General features: G+C 43.8%; 1 protein-coding gene across 10 annotated transcripts in view; it reads left to right on the forward strand.

Annotated features, from left to right (window-relative positions):
* The window catches only part of FAM169A (family with sequence similarity 169 member A), a 66,834-nt gene that overhangs the window by 15,080 nt on the left and 26,269 nt on the right, over positions 1–25,485 (forward strand). For 4 of the 10 annotated variants that reach the window (XM_073344252.1, XM_073344248.1, XM_073344251.1 and 1 more), the window contains exons 2-4: positions 9,320–9,457; positions 11,781–11,880; positions 12,909–12,994. In XM_073344252.1, coding sequence (XP_073200353.1) covers positions 9,323–9,457; positions 11,781–11,880; positions 12,909–12,994 — 321 coding nt within the window. In that variant the 5' untranslated portion in view covers positions 9,320–9,322. Of the gene's footprint in view, positions 1–2,551; positions 2,667–2,708; positions 2,777–9,298; positions 9,458–11,780; positions 11,881–12,908; positions 12,995–25,485 lie in introns of those variants that run through there. The other 6 variants (XM_073344244.1, XM_073344245.1, XM_073344246.1 and 3 more) reach the window with 4 other exon arrangements.

Genomic DNA, 25,485 nt, shown 5'->3' on the forward strand with positions numbered 1-25,485 from the left:
AAAGTCACACAGTAACATCATGTTCACTCATCTTGTTAAATGTCAGGTTTCAGAGTAGCAGCCGTGTTAGTCTGTATCCGCAAAAAGAAAAGGAGTACTTGTGGCACCTTAGAGACTAACAAATTTATTTGAGCATAAGCTTTCGTGAGCTACAGCTCACTTCATCAGATGTATTCAGTGGAAAATACAGTGGGGAGATTTATATACACAGAGAACATGAAACAATGGGTGTTACCATACACACTGTAACGAGAGTGATCAGGTATGGTGAGCTATAACCAGCAGGAGAGCCCGGGGGGGCAGGAGTCTTTTGCAGTGATAATCAAGGTGGGCCATTTCCAGCAGTTGACAAGAACTGAGGAACGGGGAGGGAATAAACACAGGAAAATAGTTTTACTTTGTGTAATGACCCATCCACTCCCAGTCTTTATTCAAGCCTAAGTTAATTGTATCCAGTTTGCAAATTCATTCCAGTTCAGCAGTCTCTCGTTGGAGTCTGTTTTTGAAGGTTTTTTTTGTTGAAGAATTGCCACTTTTAGGTCTGTAATCGAGTGACCAAAGAGATAGAAGTGTTCTCCGACTGGTTTTGAATGTTATAATTCTTGACGTCTGATTTGTGTCCATTTATTTTTTTACGTAGAGACTGTCCAGTTTGACCAATGTACATGGCAGAGGGGCATTGCTGGCACATGATGGCATATATCACATTGGTAGATGCACAGGTGAACGAGCCTCTGATAGTGTGGCTGATGTGATTAGGCCCTATGATGGTGTCCCCTGAATAGATATGTGGACACAGTTGGCAATGGGCTTTGTTGCAAGGATAGGTTCCTGGGTTAGTGGTTCTGTTGTGTGGTGTGTGGTTGCTGGTGAGTATTTGCTTCAGGTTGGGGGCCTGTCTCCCAAGATCTGTGAGAGTGATGGGTCGTCCTTCAGGATAGGTTTTAGATCCCTGATGATGCATTGGAGAAGTTTTAGTTGGGGGCTGAAGGTAATGGCTAGTGGCATTTCTGTTATTTTCTTTGTTGGGCCTGTCCTGTAGTAGGTGACTTCTGGGTACTCTTCTAACTCTGTCAATCTGTTTCTACACTTCAGCAGGTGGGTATTGTAGTTGTAAGAATGCTTGATAGAGATCTTGTAGGTGTTTGTCACACAACAGAACCACTAACCCGGGAACCTATCCTTGCAACAAAGCCCGTTGCCAACTGTGCCCACATATCTATTCAGGGGACACCATTATAGGGCCTAATCACATCAGTCACACTATCAGAGGCTCGTTCACCTGCACATCTACCAATGTGATATATGCCACCCCATGTTTATTCGCCCCCTCCCCCCCACTATTCCTCAGACATTCTTGTCAGCTGCTGGAAATGGCCCACCTTGATTATCACTACAAAAGATTCCCCACCCCAGCCCGCTCTCCTGCTGGTTATAGCTCACCTTACCTGATCACTCTTGTTACAGTGTGTATGGTAACACCCATTGTTTCATGTTCTCTGTGTATATAAATCTCCCCACTGTATTTTCCACTGAATGCATCCGATGAAGTGAGCTGTAGCTCTCGAAAGCTTATGCTCAAATAAATTTGTTAGTCTCTAAGGTGCCACAAGTACTCCTTTTCTTGTGAAATGTTTTATTTCAAGGGGCTCCTTGAATTGATCTCAGACACTCTCTGGTACCACAGCTGTTTCTAAAAGAGGTTGTGCCATTTTAGAATAGTAATTTATAGGGGGAGGGTGAAAAGTCTCATTCTAGTCCACGCTGAAGCGAGTGTAGCATGTGTGACTTTAATACAATCAATTTTTAATATCTTATGCAAGATGGTGCACTTACAGTGAGATAAAGTGACATTTGGCTTTTGTTTTAATGAAAGAAAGAATTACATTTTTTGCCTAATTAAAAAACAAATTATTTGGACATTCTTTCCCCTTTAATATCTGTTTTGCATGAATGCTCATGATAAGTTAGGTTGCTTAAGGCTACATCAAATTTGCTCATTCAGCCAGAATATTTCCTGGCCAATTGGAGGGTTATCTCATGAATGGAGCACAATCCCACAGGACGTGACAAGGATTTGACATGACAGTTTTACAGTCATGCAACACACAGAAGCTTAAAGAAACAAAAAAGAGGAGTGATAGGCTTCACAATGAGGACCTGCTTTGTTTCTCTTTTCCCCTTCGCTCCCCAACTCCCTCCCCCAAAAAAGTCCAAAACCTAGAATTGTGAAAATATGCAAGGCGCTCTCACCTGAAAAATTGAACAATAATTCACACAAATATAGATTATATAAGCAACTTCTTTCAGGAGATGAAAACCTTCATGGTTTTTGCTTTCTGGAGTTCAAAAGAATCTTAAAAATGTGAAATTTCAAATTGTCATAGCAGGTGGGAATGGAATTGGCTTATTGCTGGGATCAATGAGTTGCTTTGCCTCCAACAGCTTAATCTCTCCTTTAAAATAGATTCTTAAATGTTGGTTTGTGGGGCTACTTGTTGGTCTGCAGAGAGCTGGCTAGTGACATGTTGCTGGCCCTTCTTGTTTCCAGCTGCTGAACTGGGCCAAGGGACGTGCTAGCCGCCCTTCCCGCAGCCCCCATTGGCCTGGAGCGGTGAACCGTGGCCAGTGGGAGCTGCGATTGGCCGAACGTGCGGACGCGGCAGGTAAACAAACCGGTCCGGCCCGCCAGGGGCTTTCCCTGATCAAGCAGCAGACCAGCTTTGAGAACCACTGCTCTAGAAGACAGCAAAAAATCCATTAGATGATTCTCCATGTAAGCAATTACTGTGATTTCCACAGGAATACTATGATTTTTAATGAGAGGGAGGTAGTCCACAAGGCAGAATCTATGATATGAATTGCACCATGAACATGCTTGAGAACTTGCTTTAAAAGATGTGTAATCTGCAGCACATTCAAAATTTATGGATGATGAATAACAATGATGGGCAAGCTTTCTGCTGTTGTGTGCTATGGTAGATATGTATGAACAATGTTTTTATACAAACTCTGTAGGAATACTACTGAGTTGGAAATTCATTAATTTACTTGAGGAGAAAGGTGGGAGGGAATAAAATTAAAAAGTTTTTTTTTTTTTTTTACAGTGATAAATAATTCGCTTCTGTTCTCCTTGCTGTTTAGTGTGGTACATGTTAAAAAAACCGAAACAGCAGGGATCAGGACTCATTAAATAATCATCAGTTCTTGTTGAATAGAAGAAATTTTCTTTTAGAATGTTAAAGGAATTTTCTGCCTATTAATATGTTCCTAAAATATGAACTGATTATTTCTTGTTAATTTTTAGATGTAAACAAATATATTTCTGTGTTTTTGTTTTCACAATGGCTTAGCAATCAAAAACATTCATTCAGTAAGCCAGCTGTTGCTACATGTTTTCTGCTTTGATTCTGCCTTTTTTTAATTCAAAAAATGCCAAGAATGATGGCCTAGAGTAGAGGCTTTTAGCAATAGCCTGTGGCTTGCATTTCTCATACTGTCATGTAACTTGAAGTGAACCTCTATCATTCCTTATTGTTCTCATATTAGTTCAGTTACTTGGGTGTTTATTGGATAGTTTGTTTCTGCCAATATAAGGAAAACCAAAATCTTAGTTGTTTAGGTGATTTTATTTCCCTTAAAGCAGAATTTATTGGCTTAAGATTCTCAGCTTCACCTCTTCTTTAGCAGCTGGAACTAGCTTTTGCCTGAAGTGAAATTTCTGCTTTTATCCTAGGGTCTTTATTTACCTTAATGCAGCTAAGATCTCACTCTAAAGCGTCATCCAATCAGTCTTTTCCAGTGACATGTGATCTCACACATTTCCTCCTGTCATAAATATAAAGGGAAGGGTAAACCCCTTTGAAATCCCTCCTGGCCAGGGGAAAGCTCCTCTCACCTGTAAAGGGTTAAGAAGCTAAAGGTAACCTCGCTGGCACCTGACCAAAATGACCAATGAGGAGACAAGATACTTTCAAAAGCTGGGAGGAGGGAGAGAAACAAAGGGTCTGTGTCTGTCTGTAGTCGTCTTGGCCAGGGACAGAACAGGAATGGAGTCTTAGAACTTTTAGTAAGTAATCTAGCTAGGTATGTGTTAGATTATGATTTCTTTAATTGGCTGAGAAAAGAATTGTGCTGAATAGAATAACTATTTCTGTCTGTGTATCTTTTTTGTAACTTAAGGTTTTGCCTAGAGGGGTTCTCTATGCTTTTGAATCTAATTACCCTGTAAGATATCTACCATCCTGATTTTACAGGGGGGATTTCTTTATTTCTATTTACTCCTATTTTTTATTAAAAGTCTTCTTGTAAAACACTGAATGCTTTTTCATTGTTCTCAGATCCAAGGGTTTGGGTCTGTGGTCACCTATGCAAATTGGTGAGGCTTTTTATCCAACATTTCCCAGGAAAGGGGGGGGGGTGCAAGTGTTGGGAGGATTGTTCATTGTTCTTAAGATCCAAGGGTCTGGGTCTGTAGTCACCTAGGCAAATTGGTGAGGTTTTTTACCAAACCTTGTCCAGGAAGTGGGGTGCAAGGTTTTGGGAAGTATTTTGGGGGGAAGGACGCGTCCAAACAGCTCTTCCCCAGTAACCAGTATTAGTTTGGTGGTGGTAGCGGCCAGTCCAAGGATAACGGGGGTAATATTTTGTACCTTGGGGAAGTTTTGACCTAAGCTGGTAAAGATAAGCTTAGGAGGTTTTTCATGCAGGTCCCCACATCTGTACCCTAGAGTTCAGAGTGGGGGAGGAACCTTGACACCTCCTTAGTTCCTGCCCTGAATGTAGGCCTTACAAAAGTAGTAGACTGAAAGGAAGTCTGTATGTTAACAAGCAATTTCAACCTCATCCTTTATTACAATGAAGACTAGCTTTTGTCCTAGTCTCTTAATCTCCTGTGCAAACTAGTCCCTTGTACTCTGCTTCCTAATTCCACTAGGCAGGGAAGGGTGAAATTATAGTGGCATGGATGGGCCATCAGAGTGTGTGTGAATGTAATGTGGAAGGGGATGGGAAGCCAGAAGAAGATAGGGGAATAGATGATGAGGTTCCCAGGACTGGTTTCAGAGTAACAGCCGTGTTAGTCTGTATTCGCAAAAAGAAAAGGAGTACTTGTGGCACCTTAGAGACTAACCAATTTATTTGAGCATAAGCTTTAGTGAGCTGTAGCTCACGAAAGCTTATGCTCAAATAAATTGGTTAGTCTCTAAGGTGCCACAAGTACTCCTTTTCTTGTTCCCAGGACTGTGGGACAGGAGGATAATTCCAGCTCTTTAGCTTTTGTGCACACTTGAATAAAAGGTGGGTTTTAAAGTGTTTTAAAAACTCTAGCATAGACAGTGCAAAGTGTATTTTAGTGTGTGATCTGGCAGAGGTGAGGAAAAATTCTTAGGGTTGAACAGTTTTTGCTTGCAGTTCCTGCTTTGGTCACTCTCGGGCACTGTGGCAGCTGTAGGCAGACAAGGTTGTCTCTTTATTGCCCCTTGCTGTCTGCTTGCAAATTTTACCTTTCACTCACTGCTATAGGGCATGAGGAGGGAAATTGCCAATGTCAGATGTCTCACCTGCCTGTTGCCATTACTTCAAAAATAGTGGCATCCATGAGTATCTTTCTGGAGTGAGGAGAGACCGATGTAGAGTTGAATGAGATCACTGAGTACAGGGGGTGGATGGTGAATAATAGTATGGGGGATGGAGAGATAGTAATGGGGAGAGGGAGTAAACATGATGGGGAGATCTGGAAGTGGAGAAGGAACTGAGGGAGAAAAGGGAAGGTAAGAGAAAATACTGACACTAAAAATCAGTGAAGGGAAGAAGTGGGCTGAATCAGAAAAGGACAAATCCTTTGATAAGAGATTTGATTTGATAAGAGATGGAAAAATAGAAAAGCAATTGAAAAGCAGACATTTTAAGAAAGTGAAAAGACCAAGATACAAACAATAGTGAAGGGCAGGTAGATAAAATGGAAAGTAAAATGAGGGAGCCATATGTTATATGTTCCTGGAAATCTAGTTTTGACAGCAATTTTAATCTGTGACTAAATCATGGCTGTGTTTTTAAAAAAGGAAAACAATTCTGCCCTTTGGCTGTGAAAGAGGTGACCCTATCCCTTCTCCTGGACCCTAGTGTCTATAGGTACTATATATCACCCTTACCTACTTTTTGTGAAGCTTGATTTATATATTACCTTTGAGTCTCCTGGCGGGGGAAAAGAAGGGGTCTTGTCATATGACATACCTTTCCAAGTGAAAGCACAGAATGCATAAGAGAGACTAGAAATGAATGGGGAGAAATTTGAGACTTCAACCAGGAATTTTGTCAGCGAAAAGTTCCCAGACTTGATTGCTCATATCTGAAAGTCATATAAAGAAGCCATACAACTTGGTAGCTATGGGCAAGGTCAATTCAGCCCCTCATCCTTCCAAGGGAGATAAATTGGTTAGCTGTGGTAGTTCACTGCTTGTGGAAGCTCTGGATGAAACCTTAAAAATGAGGTCCTCTCTGTCCTATGTGGAGCTCTTTTGGGGGTGTAACTTCTGGCCCGATGGTATCTTGAGGAGGAGGCATAAGTCGACACTGCTTTCACTGGGGGCAGTTGAATCAAAGGTTCTCCCAAGTGTTGAGAAGCTGCTGCTGCCACGACTGCCAGCACAGTTGCCAATTTTCACGCAGTAAACAAACACCCCAACTTTCACAATAAGCCAAAAATCAAGCTCATCCCATTTCAAAACAAGGCCAAAACAAACCAATCCCTAAGAACCCCAACACTCTATGTGACTAGATCCCCCTGGCGTGCAGTCTGGGACTATGGTGGGCCTGCTGTGAACCCCTGACTCTCTCCCTCCCTAGCCCCTGCTTGCCAGGAGCAGATTTAAAAAAAAAAAAAAAGCAACAAGCCAAACAAGCTACAAGCCAAAAACTAGCCAACAAGCAACTCACAAGCCAGGTAAGCCAAAAACAAGCCCAATTTCTGCTTTTCCCCCCCACGGGTTTGGCATGTCTGTCTGCCAGCTGTACTTCAGCCACCAGGTGATTTGTTCGTCGTTTCCACCCCCCCAGTTGCCTCTTAGGTCCGGTTTATGGTAACTGTAAGCTGGTGGGCTCCCTCACTACTAGTGCATCCCAGCTTCAGAATTTCCGATCCTTTTTTTAGGGATGGGTTAATTTCTTAAAATCAAAAGTCTTATGTAAATTAAACAGATAAACCGGATTCTGTTTCCTGCAGGTCTCTCTCTAACTGAGCTGCTGTTTGACCTTTTAGCTTTCAGGTTACCTGCTCCCTGGCCTCAAACTCATCATCTGGGAGGCAGATAACTAGACAACTCCCTTAAAGGACCAGCTGACTCTATGACACTACTATACAGTAATAGTATCAGTAGCAGCTAGGAGCTGTCTATTATTTGCTATTGCCATTTCCACAATTAAGAAAAAAAAATTCTTTGTATTTTGTGGTTATTTTGTAAATATCTGGATTGAAATTTTTATGGTCCCATTGAAAGGACCTTTTGCTGTGTTGCCAGTATCTTGTGTTGTAAAGGTTGTGTGAGTACCAATAAAGGAAATCAATCCCATCACCTGGGATGCAGATAATTAGGCACAGGTGGGGCTAAACCCAACTCCCTTGTGTGGTGGGATGACTCTTTGACAGTAACCATAGAGGTCTTGGCTAGCGCATGATTGCTATGCTGGCAAGGGTGCTTGTACTGAGGAGGAGGGAGGGAGGAGGGGATAGAGGGTGTTTGTGTGACACTGAGAATACGGTGCATGTGTTGGAGTGGAGAGCAGAGGGAATGGTGGGCACAGGCAACAGAGTAATTGAAGGAACATATTAAGTACCAATGCAGATCAAACCACTGGTCTGTCCTATTGTGTGTGTATATTTTTAAAAGCCTGTTAGGTTTGTGTGGTAGTCAGGTTTCATTTTTATTAACTTAAACCTGAAAAACCTAATTATCTAGAGAAATGCCTGCTGAAGGATGCTGGATTTTATTAGTATTTGAGAATGGTGCGAATGTGAGACTAGTGGAAATGAATGCATAAAGCTATAATTCCTGTGATGCATGGACACTGAGATATAGGTGTCCTCTCTCTCGCTCTTCAGGAGGAACCACGGTCTTTCATTTTTCTCTTCTTTTTTTGAATTGTGGTAGTGCTCAAAGATCCTTACTAAATTAAAGTCTCTTTGTGAGAGGCACAGTACAAATACACAGGACGGACACAATTCTTGACCTGAAGAACAGTATCAGACTACTTGACACATCAGATATCCACCAGATGTGGAAAAACCTGAAAGATAATCAGTATTTATTTAGGCAAACTCTGAGTTTGCCATGAGTTCTTGGGAAGAACCTTGGAGAGCCCTGGTGAGTGCTCTTGGGCTAGTGGAGGGAGTGTTAAAGAGTGAGAGAGCTTCTCTTCTCTTCTCTTCTCTTCTCTTCTCTTCTCTTCTCTTCTCTTCTCTTCTCATCACTGATATTTAAAAAATTCTTACTCTAGGTGCCGTTGCTGTCAGTTTGGTAAACCATCTGCTCTAAATGCAGGGCTTCCCATTGACAATTGGCAAGGAAGCATGCTGCTGGCTATAGTGCTGATTCACCATAGTTGGGGGACTAGCGGAAAAGTTCAGGCAATGGCAATTTCAGGAAGAGGACTTCAAAAGAAAACACACCTAGGACCCCTAGGAAGTGAAGTTTAGTGCACCAATGGTGCAGTCAGTGGAACAGCTGGGTGAAAACAGGCAAGGAAGCCCCCCCGATATCTGTGCATGTCCTTTAGTCCATGGATGGATGTCTACAGGGATCCTTTGGCCAATCCCTTTCTCCCTGCTTCCCCCGTGCATAGGTGGGATACATAGGCCATATTGTGGGAGGCTTGAAGCAATGGACGGGTGCGTGGAGAAGATTCTGTTCTCGCCAACATCCATGCAGCAACCCCTGTACAACTATTTTACTCTGGTTAGGTGAAGTGATGAAAGATTTGGCTCTATATGTATCCTTTGTACTTTATGCAACCACAACTCTGTAAACATTGTATAGAAAAAGAAAGAAAGCATGTATTAAATTAACCAAATTGTGCTGGAACACACATCACCTTATTCTGCCCAAATAACATTTGGAAATAATTGTTTGCGATGGTTGTGACAAATTGACATGAGGCTGTGACTCATGCTCCTTACTGCCAATAAAATTGAACAGCTTCCCTATAGAGAAGAAGAGGTGCTAGTTAATAAACTCATTCTAATTTTATGTTTAGTAGGACAAGATAACTTCAGGCATATACTGTGTGGTATCTCTACAAAAATATGTGTGTTCAATTTTTCAAGGGGATGGCATTCCCTGTGGATATGTTGGATAATTACAGTCATGAAGACTTGGAGAGTTCTGCAGAAGACTACATGTCTGATCTTCGATGTGGGGATCCGGAGAATCCAGAGTTCTTGTCTCTTGTCAGCAACATCAAAGTAAGAATCAAGAAATAAATCAGTGCAGATTTTCCTCTTTATTTGCAATTGAACTTAGAGTAAAAATGCAGATAAATCCAGTCTGTCTCTACTGTGTAAAAATAACTATTTAAATAAGTATTATATTTTCTATATGTTCCTATCCTCTTTAAACTATATTTTTATTGTACTTTGGAACACCAAAAAACACATTGTTTTGTACCAAGTGGGATCTGTGTGTCAGCCGCTCAGATTGTTGGATGATGAATTTAAGTATATTGAACAATTCTCTTTCATTTTAAATCTCAACTGGTGAGTCAGACAAACTCTTTGCTAGAATTAGTCACAGAAACGCACAGGCATAAGTTATGCTAGCAGTTACTGCATCTAATTGGTCATATATGCCTCAGTTTTGCAAAGTGGTCTGCCTGGGTGGACCTTTAATCCCATAGGCCATCCCACTGACATCCAAAATGGTGTCTGTTGGATGATTTGTCGTAAAACTTTCCTTGTTGCCATCACAGCAGCTGTACTGGTGGAGGTACTAATAGAGACCGGATGCTGGAATTTCATAATCTGACCCACTTTATCGCTTAGCCTGTCTCTGTGATGTAGTAGTCAAAATCGGGCCTGCCTATGCAGGCACTCCCACTTGCTAGTATCTGTGGTAACAATGGTGTGAAATTTTAACTAAAGAGTCAAGAGTAAGCAAGGCCAGTGGGACTCTAAGTGGGAGTAGGGGTCCTCACTTGCAGATCCCTTTCCAGGAACAGAGTTTTAGGCACTTTTCTCTAATTATGGTAAGTGCCGTGTGCGTTTAAAAAAAAAAAAAAAAAATTCTGAGCCATAGCATACCATAAGCTTTAAACTGTTTTATAAGCAAGCAAATCTTTCTCATAGTCTGAACGCCTAGTCATTTGTTCACGTCACAATCAGTGCTAATATATATATATTCTCAAATATCTTCATTAAATATTAGAAATACTTGAATTTAAATAACTTTAAAATCCTTTTGATGAAGATATTGTACTTTCTAAAACAGGTGGTCCCAGTTTTCATATGCAGGTGCCTTAATGCCACATTCTGGTGCTCAATTGAGCATTTGGATGCTGAAGTGCCTATTTTAGCACCAAAACGTGGGACATGTTCCCCTGTTTTAAAGGTGACCTGGCCTGCAAGGGAAGACAATTCGGGTCTGTGTATCAGGCATGTCAAGTCTTTTCTTTCCTGTTTCCTGGAAGTCTTTGTTAGAAGAGTCTACAAAATGTATTTGAGGCTTTCTTAGCCCTTAATTGAGGACGAGATGTTGAATCTTTAATAAAGACAGCTTGTCGTCCAGTTCATACAGCTTTTGGGTCGAATAGATATGAATAGAACTAAAAATGGCTTCCCCTCTCAGTAGAGATTCACTTCCTTGGGGTCAGATCATAATGTTAGACTGAGCTTTGTTCAGTGCAAAGCCTAATGGTGGGGAGAAAAGAGGAACATAGGGGCTATATGTCAGCTTTGCATTCCACTGTTCCCTGGCACAAGTTACAGCAGCCAGAGATCACCCCATCATGCTCCTGAACAGAGGCAGTGAACGGTGTTAACCAGTGGAATCTCCAGCTGGTCACTTACAGTATGTCTGTGCTGCAAAATAAATAAAATAAAATAAATATATATTTATATATGGTGGGAGAGAGTCTCAGAGCCCGGGCCTACAGACTCAGGCTCACAGAGCTCATGCTATGGTGCTAAAAACAGCAGTGTAGATATTGCCGCTCAGGCTCTGAAAACCATCCACCTCCCCCAGGTTTCAGAGCCTAATATCCAGCCTGAGCAGCAACATCTACACTGCCGTTTTTAGCGCCATAGTGTGAGCCCAAGTCTATAGACCCAGGCTCTAAGACTCGCTGCTGCGGGTTGATTGAATTTTGCAGAGTCATGTACCCTGAGGCCAAATTTAAGGCTGGCCTATTAAAATTGAGCAAATGGCCCAGTGTATCTGATGTCATAAACTTAATAGTTCCTCAGTCATAGATAGAATCATCCAGGAAAAATAGGATAGACAAAATGTGAATTCCTTTGTTTGTTTTTGTTTTAACAGAGGAAAAACTTTTTAACCCTCCTCCCTCCGACATGCACACACCTTAGAGGTCATCTTTATAAAGAAGATCTGTATTATAAAGAGGCAAAACAGGGCCAAACTCCAGTGGTGGGGGTGTTTTTTTGTTTTTGCAGGTCACCTTTATGCACCCAAGTTTGAAAACTGGGTTTGCTTGTCCTCTTTAGCATGCTCTATATATTTTACTAATGCTATATTAGCAAGAGTCCATTGAACCATTCTAAACTCTTGTTTCAGATTCCTATTAGCTTGTCAACTATAGGCTTCGTTCCTCTTTACGGTGGAGATCAGACACACAAAGTTCTTGCTTTATTTGCACCTGAGGACTCGCTCACAGGTTTCATTTTAAAATTCTAATCTAAATGTTGTAGCATTTTGTGGCAAATACATGTAACCAATCCTTTACTCATTCCATGCTACCTTGCGATAACAAATTACCTTTTTCAGCTTGAATGCAGTGTCCATTATCTCCACTTTCATATTATTGTTAATTTCTGTTGTAGATTCTTATCCACATCTCAATAAGTGTGAAATTACTGTACCAATTGGAGCGGAACCAGCTAGATTAATTTGGAAAGTGTGTAACAAAATGAAAGACAGTGCCTTCCTGATTTAATGTGCATAATAATTAAATGCACCATGTACTTTCTCTTGAATTTTCTCCTCTCTGGCTTCTTTGATACCCAGCCATCCTCCCCAGTCCATCTAAAATGAGGCTACTAAATTTATCTTCCTCTTCTGTCAAGCAGGAATTGAGTCTCTCCACTGATGTGCCTACCTCTTCAGGCACCCTTTAGTCTACCACATCAAATTCAGGCTCATTATATTTGCCTGCAAGACCCTACGTTGCTCAGCTGCAGCTGACATCTCTTATTGCATTTACCTTCCAGTCCTCCACTGTGCCACTCTCAATGCTATGCTTGTCTCCTTCTCCCAACTCTGTCTCTGAATTTGCCCATGCCACCCCAAGTATAGAATGCCTCCCTCATGCTGATCACCATCCTGCCACCCTCTCCACATTCATCTCCCTTGTTGAGATTCAGTTTTTCTGTGATGCCCACAATTAAAACAAAATTTTTAAAAAATAACTCCTTTGGTCCCGAGCATATCCCGTCTCTTCGCTTACTGTCCTTTTAAATGATCATCTCTTCAGAGCAGGGAGTGTCTCGTTTTGTGGCTGTACAGCACTGAGCACATTGTTTGCACTAAAGAAAATAACTGCATTAATGTGCTTCTTACTACAGCTTATTTAAGATGTCTCTATAACTTGGTAACTATAGTTGTAAAACTAATAACTTTAGTGAATATCTTAAATTTCAAAATGTCAAGACCACTAACTTTTTTCCCCATCTTTTAACTTTCAAGCCGTAGCCCTGTATCTTGCTGACCAATGGTGGGCCGTCAATGATATTGTGAGAACATCTATCCCTTCTAGAGAAGGACTTCAGCAGGTAAAGAGCTCCAGCATTTATATCTGAACAGTTTTTAATCTTGTAAGGACAACTTTATATAGATTTAATGGGGATAGTTAATGATCTGATGTGTTGTACATTTTGATTTGATTTGATTTGGAAATGAACCTGATGGTGCAAATAAATAGGTGGGCCATCTCGCGTAGTGGAAGCATCAGCAGAGATCGAGGAGCTGGGGCTCTTTTCACGTATTAGTTTTCCATTTAGCTGCCGTCTTCAAAACAACATTGCTCTTGTGCAGCACTCTCATGTGAAAGATACTTTGCCACTAATGGTTTAAGGGCTACCGTCTGAGACTCCTGCTGTCTGGGCCCCTGGCAATAAGGTACATCATGGGAGTTGTGCATTGTACTACTGGAGAAGCTTGCTGGCCTCGCCCCCCCCCCCCTTTAAGTTTGTTAATTGTTAGAGTATCTTTCTGAGGGAAAAGGTTGGGGATGAGTTAAGTGAAATACAGGGATGGTAGCCAGGAAATCCAGATAAAGGACATGCCCTACTGTCTATTATCATTAAGGCTATGTTTTAGTCATGGGTACTTTTACTAAAAGTCATGGACAGGTCATGGGCAGAGGCGTGGCCAGACAGCTCTGCACGCCGGCTCCGCCCAGAGAGCTGGCTTCGCAGCTCCCATTGGCTGGGAACTGCGGCCAATGGTAGCTACAGGGTTGGCACCTACAGGTGGAGGCAGTGTGCAGAGCTGTCTGGCTGTGCCTTTGACTAGGAGCTGAGGGTGTTGCCACTTCTTGGGAGCCCCCCCACCAAGGTAAGTGCTGCCCAGAGCCCTCACCCCCTCCTGCTCTGCAACTCCCAGCCCTGAGCCCCCTCCCACAGCTAAACTCCTGCTACTGCTGGGGGCAATGGCTGCTGCGACTGGCCCAGGGGCTGCCTGAGCTGCTCAGTCGGCCCCTGGGTCAGCTGTACCGGGAGCTGCAGAAGTCCCGGAGATCCCAGAAAGTCATGGAATCCGTGACCTCTCTGAGAAACTCGCAGCCTTAATTATCATTCATCATCAAGCTTGTATAACTTTTGTTAAACCATAGCTAAAGCCTGTGTCTTCTGAAGCACATTAGACTCTAATTTTGCAGCAGGGAGTCCAGAATATTTCAGCATTGCCACACAAGCCTCTTCCTCTTTGCTGCCCCCATGTTCAGTAGAATCAATGCAGCGTTGTTGTTTAATTTATTTTTTATATTTAAACTGATTTTATGTGATGCAGCTCCCCCGACTACACAATCTCTTTCAGTGTGAAGCATAATTGAAATGTGTGTGGAGAAATGAGGGAAGCTTGGTTAGGGTGCCTGAGACTTTTGGCATGGGGGAAGAGGGGATGTGTCTCTTCTTTTGGGGCAGGATGATGGTGACTCTGGATTTTCAGTGTAAAGGGGGGTTGAATTCCTTGTTTCCCGTCACAGAAAATCTTGATGATAGCTAGTTCTGCCACACATCCCAAAATCTGCCAATGTTACACTCCAAGACCAGAGACAGTTTTAAAACTGGAGTTTCATTAAGCTTGGTATATAAAAAAAAACAAACGAACAAAAACTGTGTGCATACACCCCATTGCAGTCATTTTAGACTATACACAACTTAGCTCTGGTTGCAGCAGCAATCTCCTTTGATCCCTTGAGCAGCAGACCTTCAATCCTTAATGGGACAGGGACCAAGTAAATCTAACCCTGACATTCCCTTATGAAAACTGTACTCAGCCTTCTCTTCCCCGCCTCCCCCACCCCCGAATAAATGTAATGTCATCCCAACATTTCTATTAACAAAATTTAAAATACAGTTCATCCATTTGACTTATTAGAAGTCATGCACAAGATCATAACAGTCATTTTCAAGTGATTCTTTGAGTCATTCCTCTGTCACAAGTTCTGGTACTGATGGTGGAGGCTTCTGTATCTTTCTTCAGTTTATTTCACATTAAACAGAAAATGTTTGCAGCAATTTTAGTTCCACTATCCAACTGAATAGTCAGTTCTGAACACCTTAAATCCTGAACGATGCGCATACCTTATGAAATAACAGTTCTTAAATGATCAATGGTATAACTATGTAACTCCAAGTTTTTCTTTGAGTGATGGTCCCTATGTGTGTTCCTCATGTGGGATATGCATGCATACTCTGTGCCTGAGTCTGGAATTTTTTTGCAAGCCGTATCTGTTGGCCTACATGTGTGCCATTTCTCTCCCCATGCTCCAAGCCCAGGGCATAAAATGTGGGGTGATCCGATGCCTCTCCAGTTCCTTCTTACCACCTCATGTTCTGAGTCAGAATCTTCAGTATTCCTCAGCGCCTTTTTTTGTTACTGCGTCATTGCGATAAGATATTGTATATAGTTATTTTAGTAGTCTTTATACTATAGTCTACATAGTGTAGTTGGATTGTATTTTTCCCCATTTTCTTCCCTTCGGGTGACTTTTTCCCCCTCAAGAAGTCGGGGATTACGCCCACAGCCCAGGGGTTCAAAAACTGTTTCCTGCCATCTTTTTCGGCGAGCGGTAAACATCTACACTGCCTCACTGCTCGCAGTTCTGCCAAGTGCAGGGTCTGCCTCTCTCTTTGCCCCAGAACTTATGAGGGTCTGGAACTGAGACTCAGAAAAGATCTCATGGAGAAGGAGATCTGGCCCAGGAACCACCCTCTGTTCATCACTCTCATCAAGTGTTTGGTTTGAGCATGAGCTCACGGACAAAAGCTAAGGGTGCTAAGCCTAAGGAGAAGGCTTCACATGAGCAAAGGGTACTCTCATAGACATAAGGACAAGCCATCGCCATCTTCATCTACAACTGCCCCAAAGAGAGAGGATCCTTCCCCAACTCCATCAAAGTTGGGAGAGCCAGTGTGCACAGGCACTAAGAACTTAGGCCTCAGTAAATATTCTTGACAGGAGAAGGAGGCGTGCAAGTTTATGTATCTCAGGGGTAGGCAACCTGTGGCACGCATGCCAAAGGTGGCACACATGCCAAAGGTGGCACACAGGCTGATTTTCAGTGGCACTCACACTGCCCGGGTCCTGGCCACTGGTCCTGGGTGCTCTGCTGCTGGCCTGGGGTACTGGCCCCCCGCCAGCTGGGGTTCTGTCCACCAGGCCCGCTCAGCCCGCTGTCGGCCCTGCGTCCTGGCCACCAGTCCCAGGAGCTCCGTTGCTGGTCTGGGGTACTGGCTGCTGGCCCCCTGCCAGCCGGGGTTCCATCCGCCGGCCCCGCTCAGCACACTGCTGGCCCTGGGTCCTGGTCACCGGTCTGGGGAGTTCTGCTGCTGGCCTGGGGTCCTGGCTGCCGGCCTGGGGCTCTGCAGCTGCCTCCAGCTGTGGCCCACTGGCCCCAGCCTGGGGTAATGAGGGATGCAGACAGGAGCAAGAGGGGGTGCAGCTCAGCACCCCTACCTTAAAAATTGTTCCAGCGCCACTGTGCTAGGATATTTTTAAGTCCTGCTTACATCACTATCATGCCATGTGGAACAGCGCACTGCATTTGACGTTAAGATTAGAGTGTACATGCAAGAACTGGAATCAGAATTTGACAGATTTCAAGCCATTTGGCCCAATGCTTTTTCTAATTAAACCTGAAAAGTTCAACGAAAGCGACTTGGATTTGTTTGTATTTCAGTGGATGGGTGTCGAAGATTTCGAAATGCAGCTCATTCAATTAAAAAGCTCAGAATTGCGGCCATCAAAGTTTGGAGATCTGCGGAGTGCACTTGAAGTTACCAAGAGAGATCATGGGGCTTCTATTCTGACCTGCTGGACATCCCTGCCAGTGAAATTTAACTGTTAGAAGAAAATTGTGTTTGCAGTGCTTTCAGCATTTTGATCCACATACCTGTGTGAACAGGTATTTTCACACATGAAATCTGTCCTCTGTCCCTCTCGGAGCCAGTTAACAACTAATCACTCAGAATCCTGTGTGCAGCTTCAAGTATTCAAATACATGCCAAACATTGGAAAACTCAGAAAGGAAAAGCAAGGATCACACTGAACTGTTAAAAAGAACAAGGAGTAGTTGTGGCACCTTAGAGACAAAACAAATTTATCCTTAGTCTCTAAGGTGCCACAAGTACTCCTCGTTCTTTTTGCTGATACAGACTAACACAATGTCACTAAACTGATAAGATCTGCATTTTAATTTAATTTTAAATGAAGCTTCTTAAACATTTTAAAAACCTTATTTACTTTACATACAACAATAGTTTTGTTATATATTATCGACTTCTAGAAAGAGACTTTCTAAAAACGTTAAAATGTATTACTGGCATGCGGAACCTTAAATTAGAGTGAATAAATGAAGACTCGGCATACCACTTCTGAAAGGCTGCTGACCCCTGATATATCTGATGGTGAAGGCTTGGGATAAACAGCTACCGGTGCTCCCATCCACTTCTAAAGCCGATATGATACCGGTAGCGATGTGGCCCTGGTGGGAGCTGACCACCCTTGTGACCAGGGAAGCTCGAGTTCTGAAGGCTCTGCCAATGGACTTTCCTCGTACCCCAGGGCAATCAGAAACCTACGTCTCTCCAGAGACATCTTTGCTCTTCCCTATCCACATTTTTCCTTCCTATCAGGACTGTCTCTATTCCGGGACATTCATATACTAAGGAAGAGACTACCCCAATGAGGCAAAGTGTTCTCCTATCCCATCTTTCAGCCTTGAGGTGCACCCATTGGTACTGTCAGTTATGACAGATACAAGGAATCAGTCTTTATCTTCAAATGAATCTGAGACCCCACAGGAGTCTCTGCAGCACTGGGCAGAGGTGGCACAAGATAGGAGTTCCAGAAGATTGGGGTTCTGGCCTCCCACCAGATCTGACTGGTCAAGAGAATGGTGGTACCCTATGCCATTGGGTTCTCCTTTGCCAATTGATCCATCCTACTGGCTATATTGGGGAGCATCGGAGTCCTACCCTAGACATCCAGGATCAGCATAGGAGTCCTATTTGTCATCGCTCAGACACCCAGAACTGGTCCTATTGGAATGTTCGGAAGGGGAAGGTGAGCCAGATCCACAGAGTCCAATGGTACTGGGAGCAATCTCATCATCTCCACCAGACCACTTGAAACAGTATCAAGAGCTCATGCAGAGCTATAGATTTAGCTTGAGGAAGTCCAGGAGCCTCAGCATAGTTTACAAGACATTCTGCAGCTTTCTGGTCCCAGTTGAGTGGCCCTCCCCAACAAGGCCATCATGGACTGGCAGAGATGATTTGGCACACTCCTGTTTCTTGTGCCCCTACCACTCAGAGGGCCGAGAAGCGTTACTTTGTTCTGTCCAAGGGGGGAGAGGTGTGTTTTTTTTCCCTTCACCCACAGCCTAACTCTTTAGTGCGGGAGGTTGCAGATCAGTCCAAGCAACAGCACCCAAAGGCTACTTCCTCTAAGGTACACAAGCTACTCAACCTTCTAGGGAGAAAGGTCTTCTCTTCCATTTCTCTCTGGTTCAGGATCTCAAATTATTAGGCCAGCTTAGTCAAATAAGATTTTACTACAGATTTCTGAAGGAGATTCTCAAATCTTGTCCACCATTGGTGAAGTTCGCACCTCAGTGGAATATCAGTTATGTTCCGTCATCTCTCACTAACCTGCCCCTCCTTGGAGTCTCGGACCATATGCTCTATGGCCCATCTGTCCTTGAAGGTGGCCTTTCTAATAACCATAATGTCAGCCAGAAGAGTCGGTGAGCTGAGCGTGTTCGTGGTGGACCTACCATATACTGCCTTCTATAAAGAAAAGGTCTCTCGCTTAGGTGGATTAACTTCACTAACAGGGGAGTTCTCTCCCATCGAATTAGAGCGTCTTCATTAAAGTTCTACAGTGGAGCAGCTGTGCCGATGCAGCATTTTAAGTGTGGACTTGCCCTTAGTCCTTGATTCTTGGTACCACCGTCTCTCTCTTTTGACACTGGTGCCTCTAGTAAGAATTTTATCTGCTGAGTATCCACTGGTATTTCAGATTTAATCTGCTATAAATTACCCAGCAATTTGTCTTTTCAAAACGATGATATAGTTTTATAGGTTACTTTCAAGATATTTATCTGGCAAAATGATCCTTTTGGTAATGTGTTTAGTATTTCCTTTATGTCCAAATCTTCAGGCCACTGAGCAGCAGCATATGGCTCAAATATTGCTATTAAACTTTCAGTATCTGGGCTTGCATGAGCCCAACATGTTACATTAGTGATTACATCCCTTCTCCCCATTTTAGCCATCTACAGATTGTCTGAACTGTTTCTGATGAAGTTCACAAGAGCTTCCACTTTTGCCATGCCAACATGAGACAATTCCCATGTCATATGTTAATGAGGCTGGTGTCTCACTAACTGCAGGGGAACTGCAGCACTGGCATTTGATTGTCTCCTTAATAACATTGTAGCCCCTGATCAAGTTCTCCAATTTATGTGGACTGACCAGCACAGGAACAGTCAAGATGTCATCATCTTTGCTTAATTGGAAGTGGAGTCCATCCTTTGTAAGGGATTTGAGTTCCATTGGTAGCTTTAAAATCAAGCCTATCTTCTATTTCCAATAACTCTTCAAGCTTGAGGTGTGTCTCTGGGAGATTGTCTTCTACCCACTGACTTGAGATCATGCACACCTGTGTTCCAGTGTACTTTATTGAGGAAACATCAAACCAAACATCTCTTTCCAACTAAATTAGCTACTCTGGTTTGCTGCTTGGGTGTTAGATAACAAAGGTAGGCCACCTGCTCCTGATAAATCCCATGTTGTGTCAGCTTTGTCTCTGCTCTCTTGTGATTTTCCTGCATGACATCCTGACTGGTAGTGTTCTTTACTTCTACATCTGTAACAGCGGTCACAGGTACTGCCTGTGCCAGATTGCCTGCCAGATTCTCTTCTCTGGGATTGCTTGTCTGCTCATACTGTTCATTGTATGCAGGGTTGTTGTAGCTGGGTCGGTCCCAGGATATTTATTAGAGAGACTATGTGAGTGAGGTAATATCTTTTATTGGACCAATTGTGAGAGAGAATCAAGCTTTCGAGCTGTGTGAGCGAAAAGTTTGTCTCTCTCAGCAACGGCAGTTGGGTCTAAGAAAAGATTCTCTCACTCCCCCGCCCCAATGACATTATCAGTTATTTTGTCCCACTCCTGGGCAGGTTGCTTTAATATGTTAATTTTGGCTTTCACACCTTTGATTTAATCAATATTAGCCTAAAGTTCCTTTTTCTGATTTGTAAATGGGTCATGTGTGGAGACTCCTTGTACCCGAGGAGGAGGTGCCACTTTACTCTGTGACTGGTGGTCAGTGTAGGGTGATTGCACAGAATTACATGCTACTGCCCTAGTACATGCTCCTGTGCTGTTTCTCTACCTCATCAGTGGTTTCTCTGCCTTGCAGCAGTGTGCAGCTTCTCAAACAAGGTCTCATCTGCGGCCTGATTATCTTTTAAATAAGGCTGCATCACAGTCCAAATGTTGACATTCTGCAATCCTGTCAGGACTGAATAGAGAAACTTGTGTTGTATAAGAATAGGATGATATCTTCAACACCACATTCTGCAAGGCATTACCCTCTGATCCCACTGAGGGTTACCAAAAGAAACTACACCATCTACTCAAGAAACTCCCTGAAAAAAGCACAAGAGCAAATCCGCACAGACACGCGCCTAGAACCTCGAGCAGGGGTATTCTATCTGCTACCCAAGACCCATAAACCTGGAAATCTTGGATGCCCCATCATCTCAGGCATTGGCACCTTGTCAGCAGGATTGTCTGGTTATGGAGACTCCCTCCTCAGGCCCTACACTACCAGTAGTCCTAGCTATGTTCGAGACACCACTGACTTCCTGAGGAAACTACAATCCATCGATGATCTTCCTGAAAACACCATCCTAGCCACTACGGATGTAGAAGCCTTCTACACCAACATTCCACACAAAGATGAACTACAAGCTGTCAGGAACAGTATCTCCGATAATGTCACGGCAAACCTGGTGGCTGAACTTTGTGACTTTGTCCTCACCCATAACTATTTCACATTTGGGGACAATGTATACCTTCAAATCAACGGCACTGCTATGGGTACCCGCATGGCCCCACAGTATGCCAACATTTTTATGGCTGTCCTAGAACAACGCTTCCTCAGCTCTCGTCCCCTAATGCCCCTACTCTACTTGCATGACATTGATGACATCTTCATCATCTGGACCCATGGAAAAGAAGCCCTTGAGGAATCCCACCATCATTTCAACAATTTCCATCCCACCATCAACCTCAGCCTGAACCAGTCCACACAAGAGATCCACTTCCTGGACACTACAGTGCTAATGAGCGATGGTCACATAAACACCACCCTATACCAGAAACCTACTGAGTGCTATACTTACCTACACGCCTCCAGCTTTCACCCCGACCACACCACACGATCCCTTGTCTACAGCCAAGCTCTACAATACAACCGCATTTGCTCCAACCCCTCAGACAGAGACAAACACCTACAAGATCTCTATCAGCATTCTTACACTACAGTGCCCACCTGCTGAAGTGAAGAAACAGATTGACAGAGCCAGAAGAGTACCCAGAAGTCACCTACTACAAGACAGGCCCAACAAAGAAAGTAACAGAACACCACTAGCAGTCACCTTCAGCCCCCAACTAAAACCTCTCGAGTGCATCATCAAGGATCTACAACCTATCCAGAAGGATGACCCATCACTCTCACAGAACTTGGGAGACAGGCCAGTTCTTGCTTACAGACAGTCCCCCAATCTGAAGCAAATACTCACCAGCAACCACACAACAAAAACACTAACCCAGGAACCTATCCTTGCAAAAAGGCCGTTGCTAACTGTGTCCACATATCTATTCAGGGGACACCATCATAGGGCCTAATCACATCAGCCACACTATCAGAGGCTCGTTCACCTGCACAGCTACCAATGTGATATGTCATCATGTGCCAGCAATGCCCCTCTGCCATGTACATTGGCCAAACCGGACAGTCTCTACATAAAAGAATAAATGGACACAAATCAGACGTCAAGAATAACAACATTCAAAACCAGTTGGAGAACACTTCAATCTCTCTTGTCACTCGATTACAGACCTAAAGTGGCAATTCTTCAACAAAAAGACTTCAAAAACAGACTCCAACGAGAGACTGCTGAATTGGAATTAATTTGCAAACTGGACACCATTAACTTAGGCTTGAATAAAGACTGGGAGTGGATGGGTCATTACACGAAGTATAGCATCACAGAATATCAGAGTTGGAAGGGACCTCATGAGGTCATCTAGTCCAACCCTCTGCTCAAAGCAGGACCAGTCCCCAACTAAATCATCCCAGCCAGGGCTTTGTCAAGCCTGACCTTAAAAATATCTAAGGAAGGACATTCCACCACCTCCCTAGGTAATGCATTCCAGTGTTTCACCACCCTCCTAGTGAAAAAGTTTTTCCTAATATCCATCCTAAACCTTCCCCACTGCAACTTGAGACCATTATTCCTTGTTCTGTCATCAGCTACCACTGAGAACAGTCTAGAACCATCCTCTTAGGAACCGCCTTTCAGGTAGTTGAAAGCAGCTATCAAATCCCCCCTCATTCTTCTCTTCCGCAGACTAAACAATCCCAGTTCCCTCAGCCTCTCCTTATAAGTCATGTGTTCCAGACCCCTAATCATTTTTGTTGCCCTCCGCTGGATGTTTTCCAATATTTCCACATCCTTCTTGTAGTGTGGGGCCCAAAACTGGACACAGTACTCCAGATGAGGCCTCACCAATCTTGAATAGAGGGGAATGATCACGTCCCTCGATCTGCTGGCAATGCCCCTACGTATACATCCCAAAATGCCATTGGCCTTCTTGTCAACAAGGGCACACTGTTGACTCACATCCAGCTTCTCGTCCACTGTAACCCCAAGGTCCTTTTCTGCAGAACTGCTGCCGAGCCATTCGGTCCCTAGTCTGTAGCAGTGCATGGGATTCTTCCATCCTAAGTGCAGGACTCTGCACTTGTCCTTGTTGAACCTCATCAGATTTCTTTTGGCCCAATCCTCTAATTTGTCTAGGTCCCTCTGTATCCTATCCCTGCCCTCCAGTGTATCTACCTCTCCTCCCAGTTTAGTGTCAATAGTAAAACTATTTCCCCATGTTTATTTCCCCCCCTACTGTTCCTCACACGTTCTTGTCAACTGCTGGATATGGCCCACCTTGATTATCACTCCAAAAGATCCCCCCCCCCCCCCGCTGGTAATAGCTCACCTAACCTGATCACTTTTGTTACAGTGTGTATGGTAACACCCATTGTTTCATTTTTCTCTGTGTATATAAAATCCCCCTACTGTATTTTCCACTGAATGCATCCGATGAAGTGAGCTGTAGCTCACGAAAGCTTATACTCAAATAAATTTGTTAGTCTCTAAGGTGCCACAAGTACTCCTTTTCTTTTTAGGTAAAGTTCAGTTGCACCTTTTTCCTGGTAATAGGATTTTAAGGTACACCTCCATTTTGGCAGGCTCAGATTAGCTGAGGCTCAGTCCTGGTCAAACTGCCCTGATTACAGCTTCTGTGATCTCTGCGTCAGTGTACCCCCTTTTGAATCCCACTTTCAATTTAATAAACCAGACTAGTTAGGCTTAAACCTGCCCTTTTGGTGGGAGTTCCCACTCTGTCCCATTGTTTTAAAGTCTTTCTTTAAAATTGGGTCTGTTTTCTGAGTTGGGAGTGACAAATTTTCCATAGACGTTTGGCTTTTAATTTTTCACACAGCTTGAAATACAGTTTCAGAAATATCTTTATTTTTCAGCATACTGGTTCTGCACTCTCTCTAGTTCAAATGTTCCAGTTTGCTGCTTTGCTATAGCAATGAGATATAAAAGCTTATCTTTTAATCCCAGCAGTGTATACAATCCTTGATCTTTCAACTCTTCCTGTGCATTTAAGCTTATTATAGATTTGATTAAAGCAAAATTAGGGTGACCGTATTTCCCAAAGTGAAAATGGGATATGGCGTGGGGCTAGCCTGAGTCCTTCCTGTCCCCACCCCCAAAGCCACTCGCCTGAGCTCCCCTCCCCGCATGGGGCTGATGTCAGCGTTGCGGCTCACCTGAGACCTGCCTGACCCCTGCGCGAGGTTGGGCTGTTATCACTGCTCGCCCGAGCCCTACTTGCCCCCCTGCCTGGGGCTGGTATCACTGCTTGGCCCCTTGCATGTACCTCTGCACCCCACTTTTTTGACAAAACTGGGCATTTGTCCCATTTGCTCTTGCCAAGTGATTAAGAGCAAAAATAATTTTGCCAAAAAAATTGGGACGATCAGGACAGAGCTTAAAAAAGGGACTGTGCTGGCCAAAATGGGATGTATGTTCACCCTAAGCAAAATGGGTTTTTTTGCTGCATTTTCACAGTAACTTGTTCCAGAAATGCTCAAAGAGTCACAAACTTCTCTTAAATGCTCATCCTTTGGCTGGTATAAAAGTCTACCTCCCTGTGAAGGTCCTCTAATTCTTTGCCAGCCATAATGCTTGCAAACAATTAAATCTTCCCTGGCAGCTTTTCCTGGAATAGTCTACAGCAGTTTCCTGTAGGTTCATCTCTCAGGCCTGGTCTACTCTACGAGTTTGTCGAATTTAGGAGCGTTAAATCGAATTAACCATGCACCCGTCCACACAACGAAGCCATTTTTGTCAACATAAAAAGGGCTCTTAAAATCGATTTCTGTACTTCTCCCCAACGAGGGGATTAGTGCTGAAATTGACATCGCTGTTTCAAATTAGGGTTAGGGTGGACACAATTCGATGGTATTGGCCTCTGGGAGCTAACCCACAGTGCACCATTGTGACCACTCTAGACAGCGCTCTGAACTCTGATGCACTGGCCAGGTGTACAGGAAAAGCTCCGGGAACTTTTGAATCTCATTTCCTGTTTGGCCAGGTGAGCTCATCAGCACAGGTGAGCATGCAGTCCCAGAATCGAAAAAGAGCTCCAGCATGGACCGAACGGGAGGTACTGGATCTGATCGCTGTATGGGGAGATGAATCCGTGTTATCAGAACTATGTTCCAAAAGACGAAATGCCAAAACATTTAAAAAAATCTCCAAGGCCATGAGGGACAGAGGCTACAGCAGGGACTCAACACAGTGCTGTGTGACACTTAAGGAGCTCAGACAAGCATACCAGAAAACCAAAGAATCAAAGGGACGCTCGGGGACAGAGCCCCAGACATGCCGCTTCTATACTGAGCTGCATGCAATTCTAGGGGGTGCCGCCACCACTACCCCACCCCTGTCCGTGGACTCTGATGATGGGCAGTAGTGTAGCTGGGGGGGGGTGGAACAGCGGCTGCTCTCCCACCGAGCAGAAGTGGCACCTTTTTACTTTTTTGGTGCCACTTTAATTTTTACTTGCCTGGCAGCACTCCGGGTGTTCGGCGGCGGGGCGGGCAGCGCTCCGGGTTTTCAGCAGCACTTTGGCATCAGGTCCTTCACTCGCTCCGGTCTTCAGCGGCATTTCA

The sequence above is a fragment of the Lepidochelys kempii genome, chromosome 5 (assembly GCF_965140265.1).
Source record: "Lepidochelys kempii isolate rLepKem1 chromosome 5, rLepKem1.hap2, whole genome shotgun sequence".
NCBI classification, from domain to species: domain Eukaryota; kingdom Metazoa; phylum Chordata; order Testudines; family Cheloniidae; genus Lepidochelys; species Lepidochelys kempii.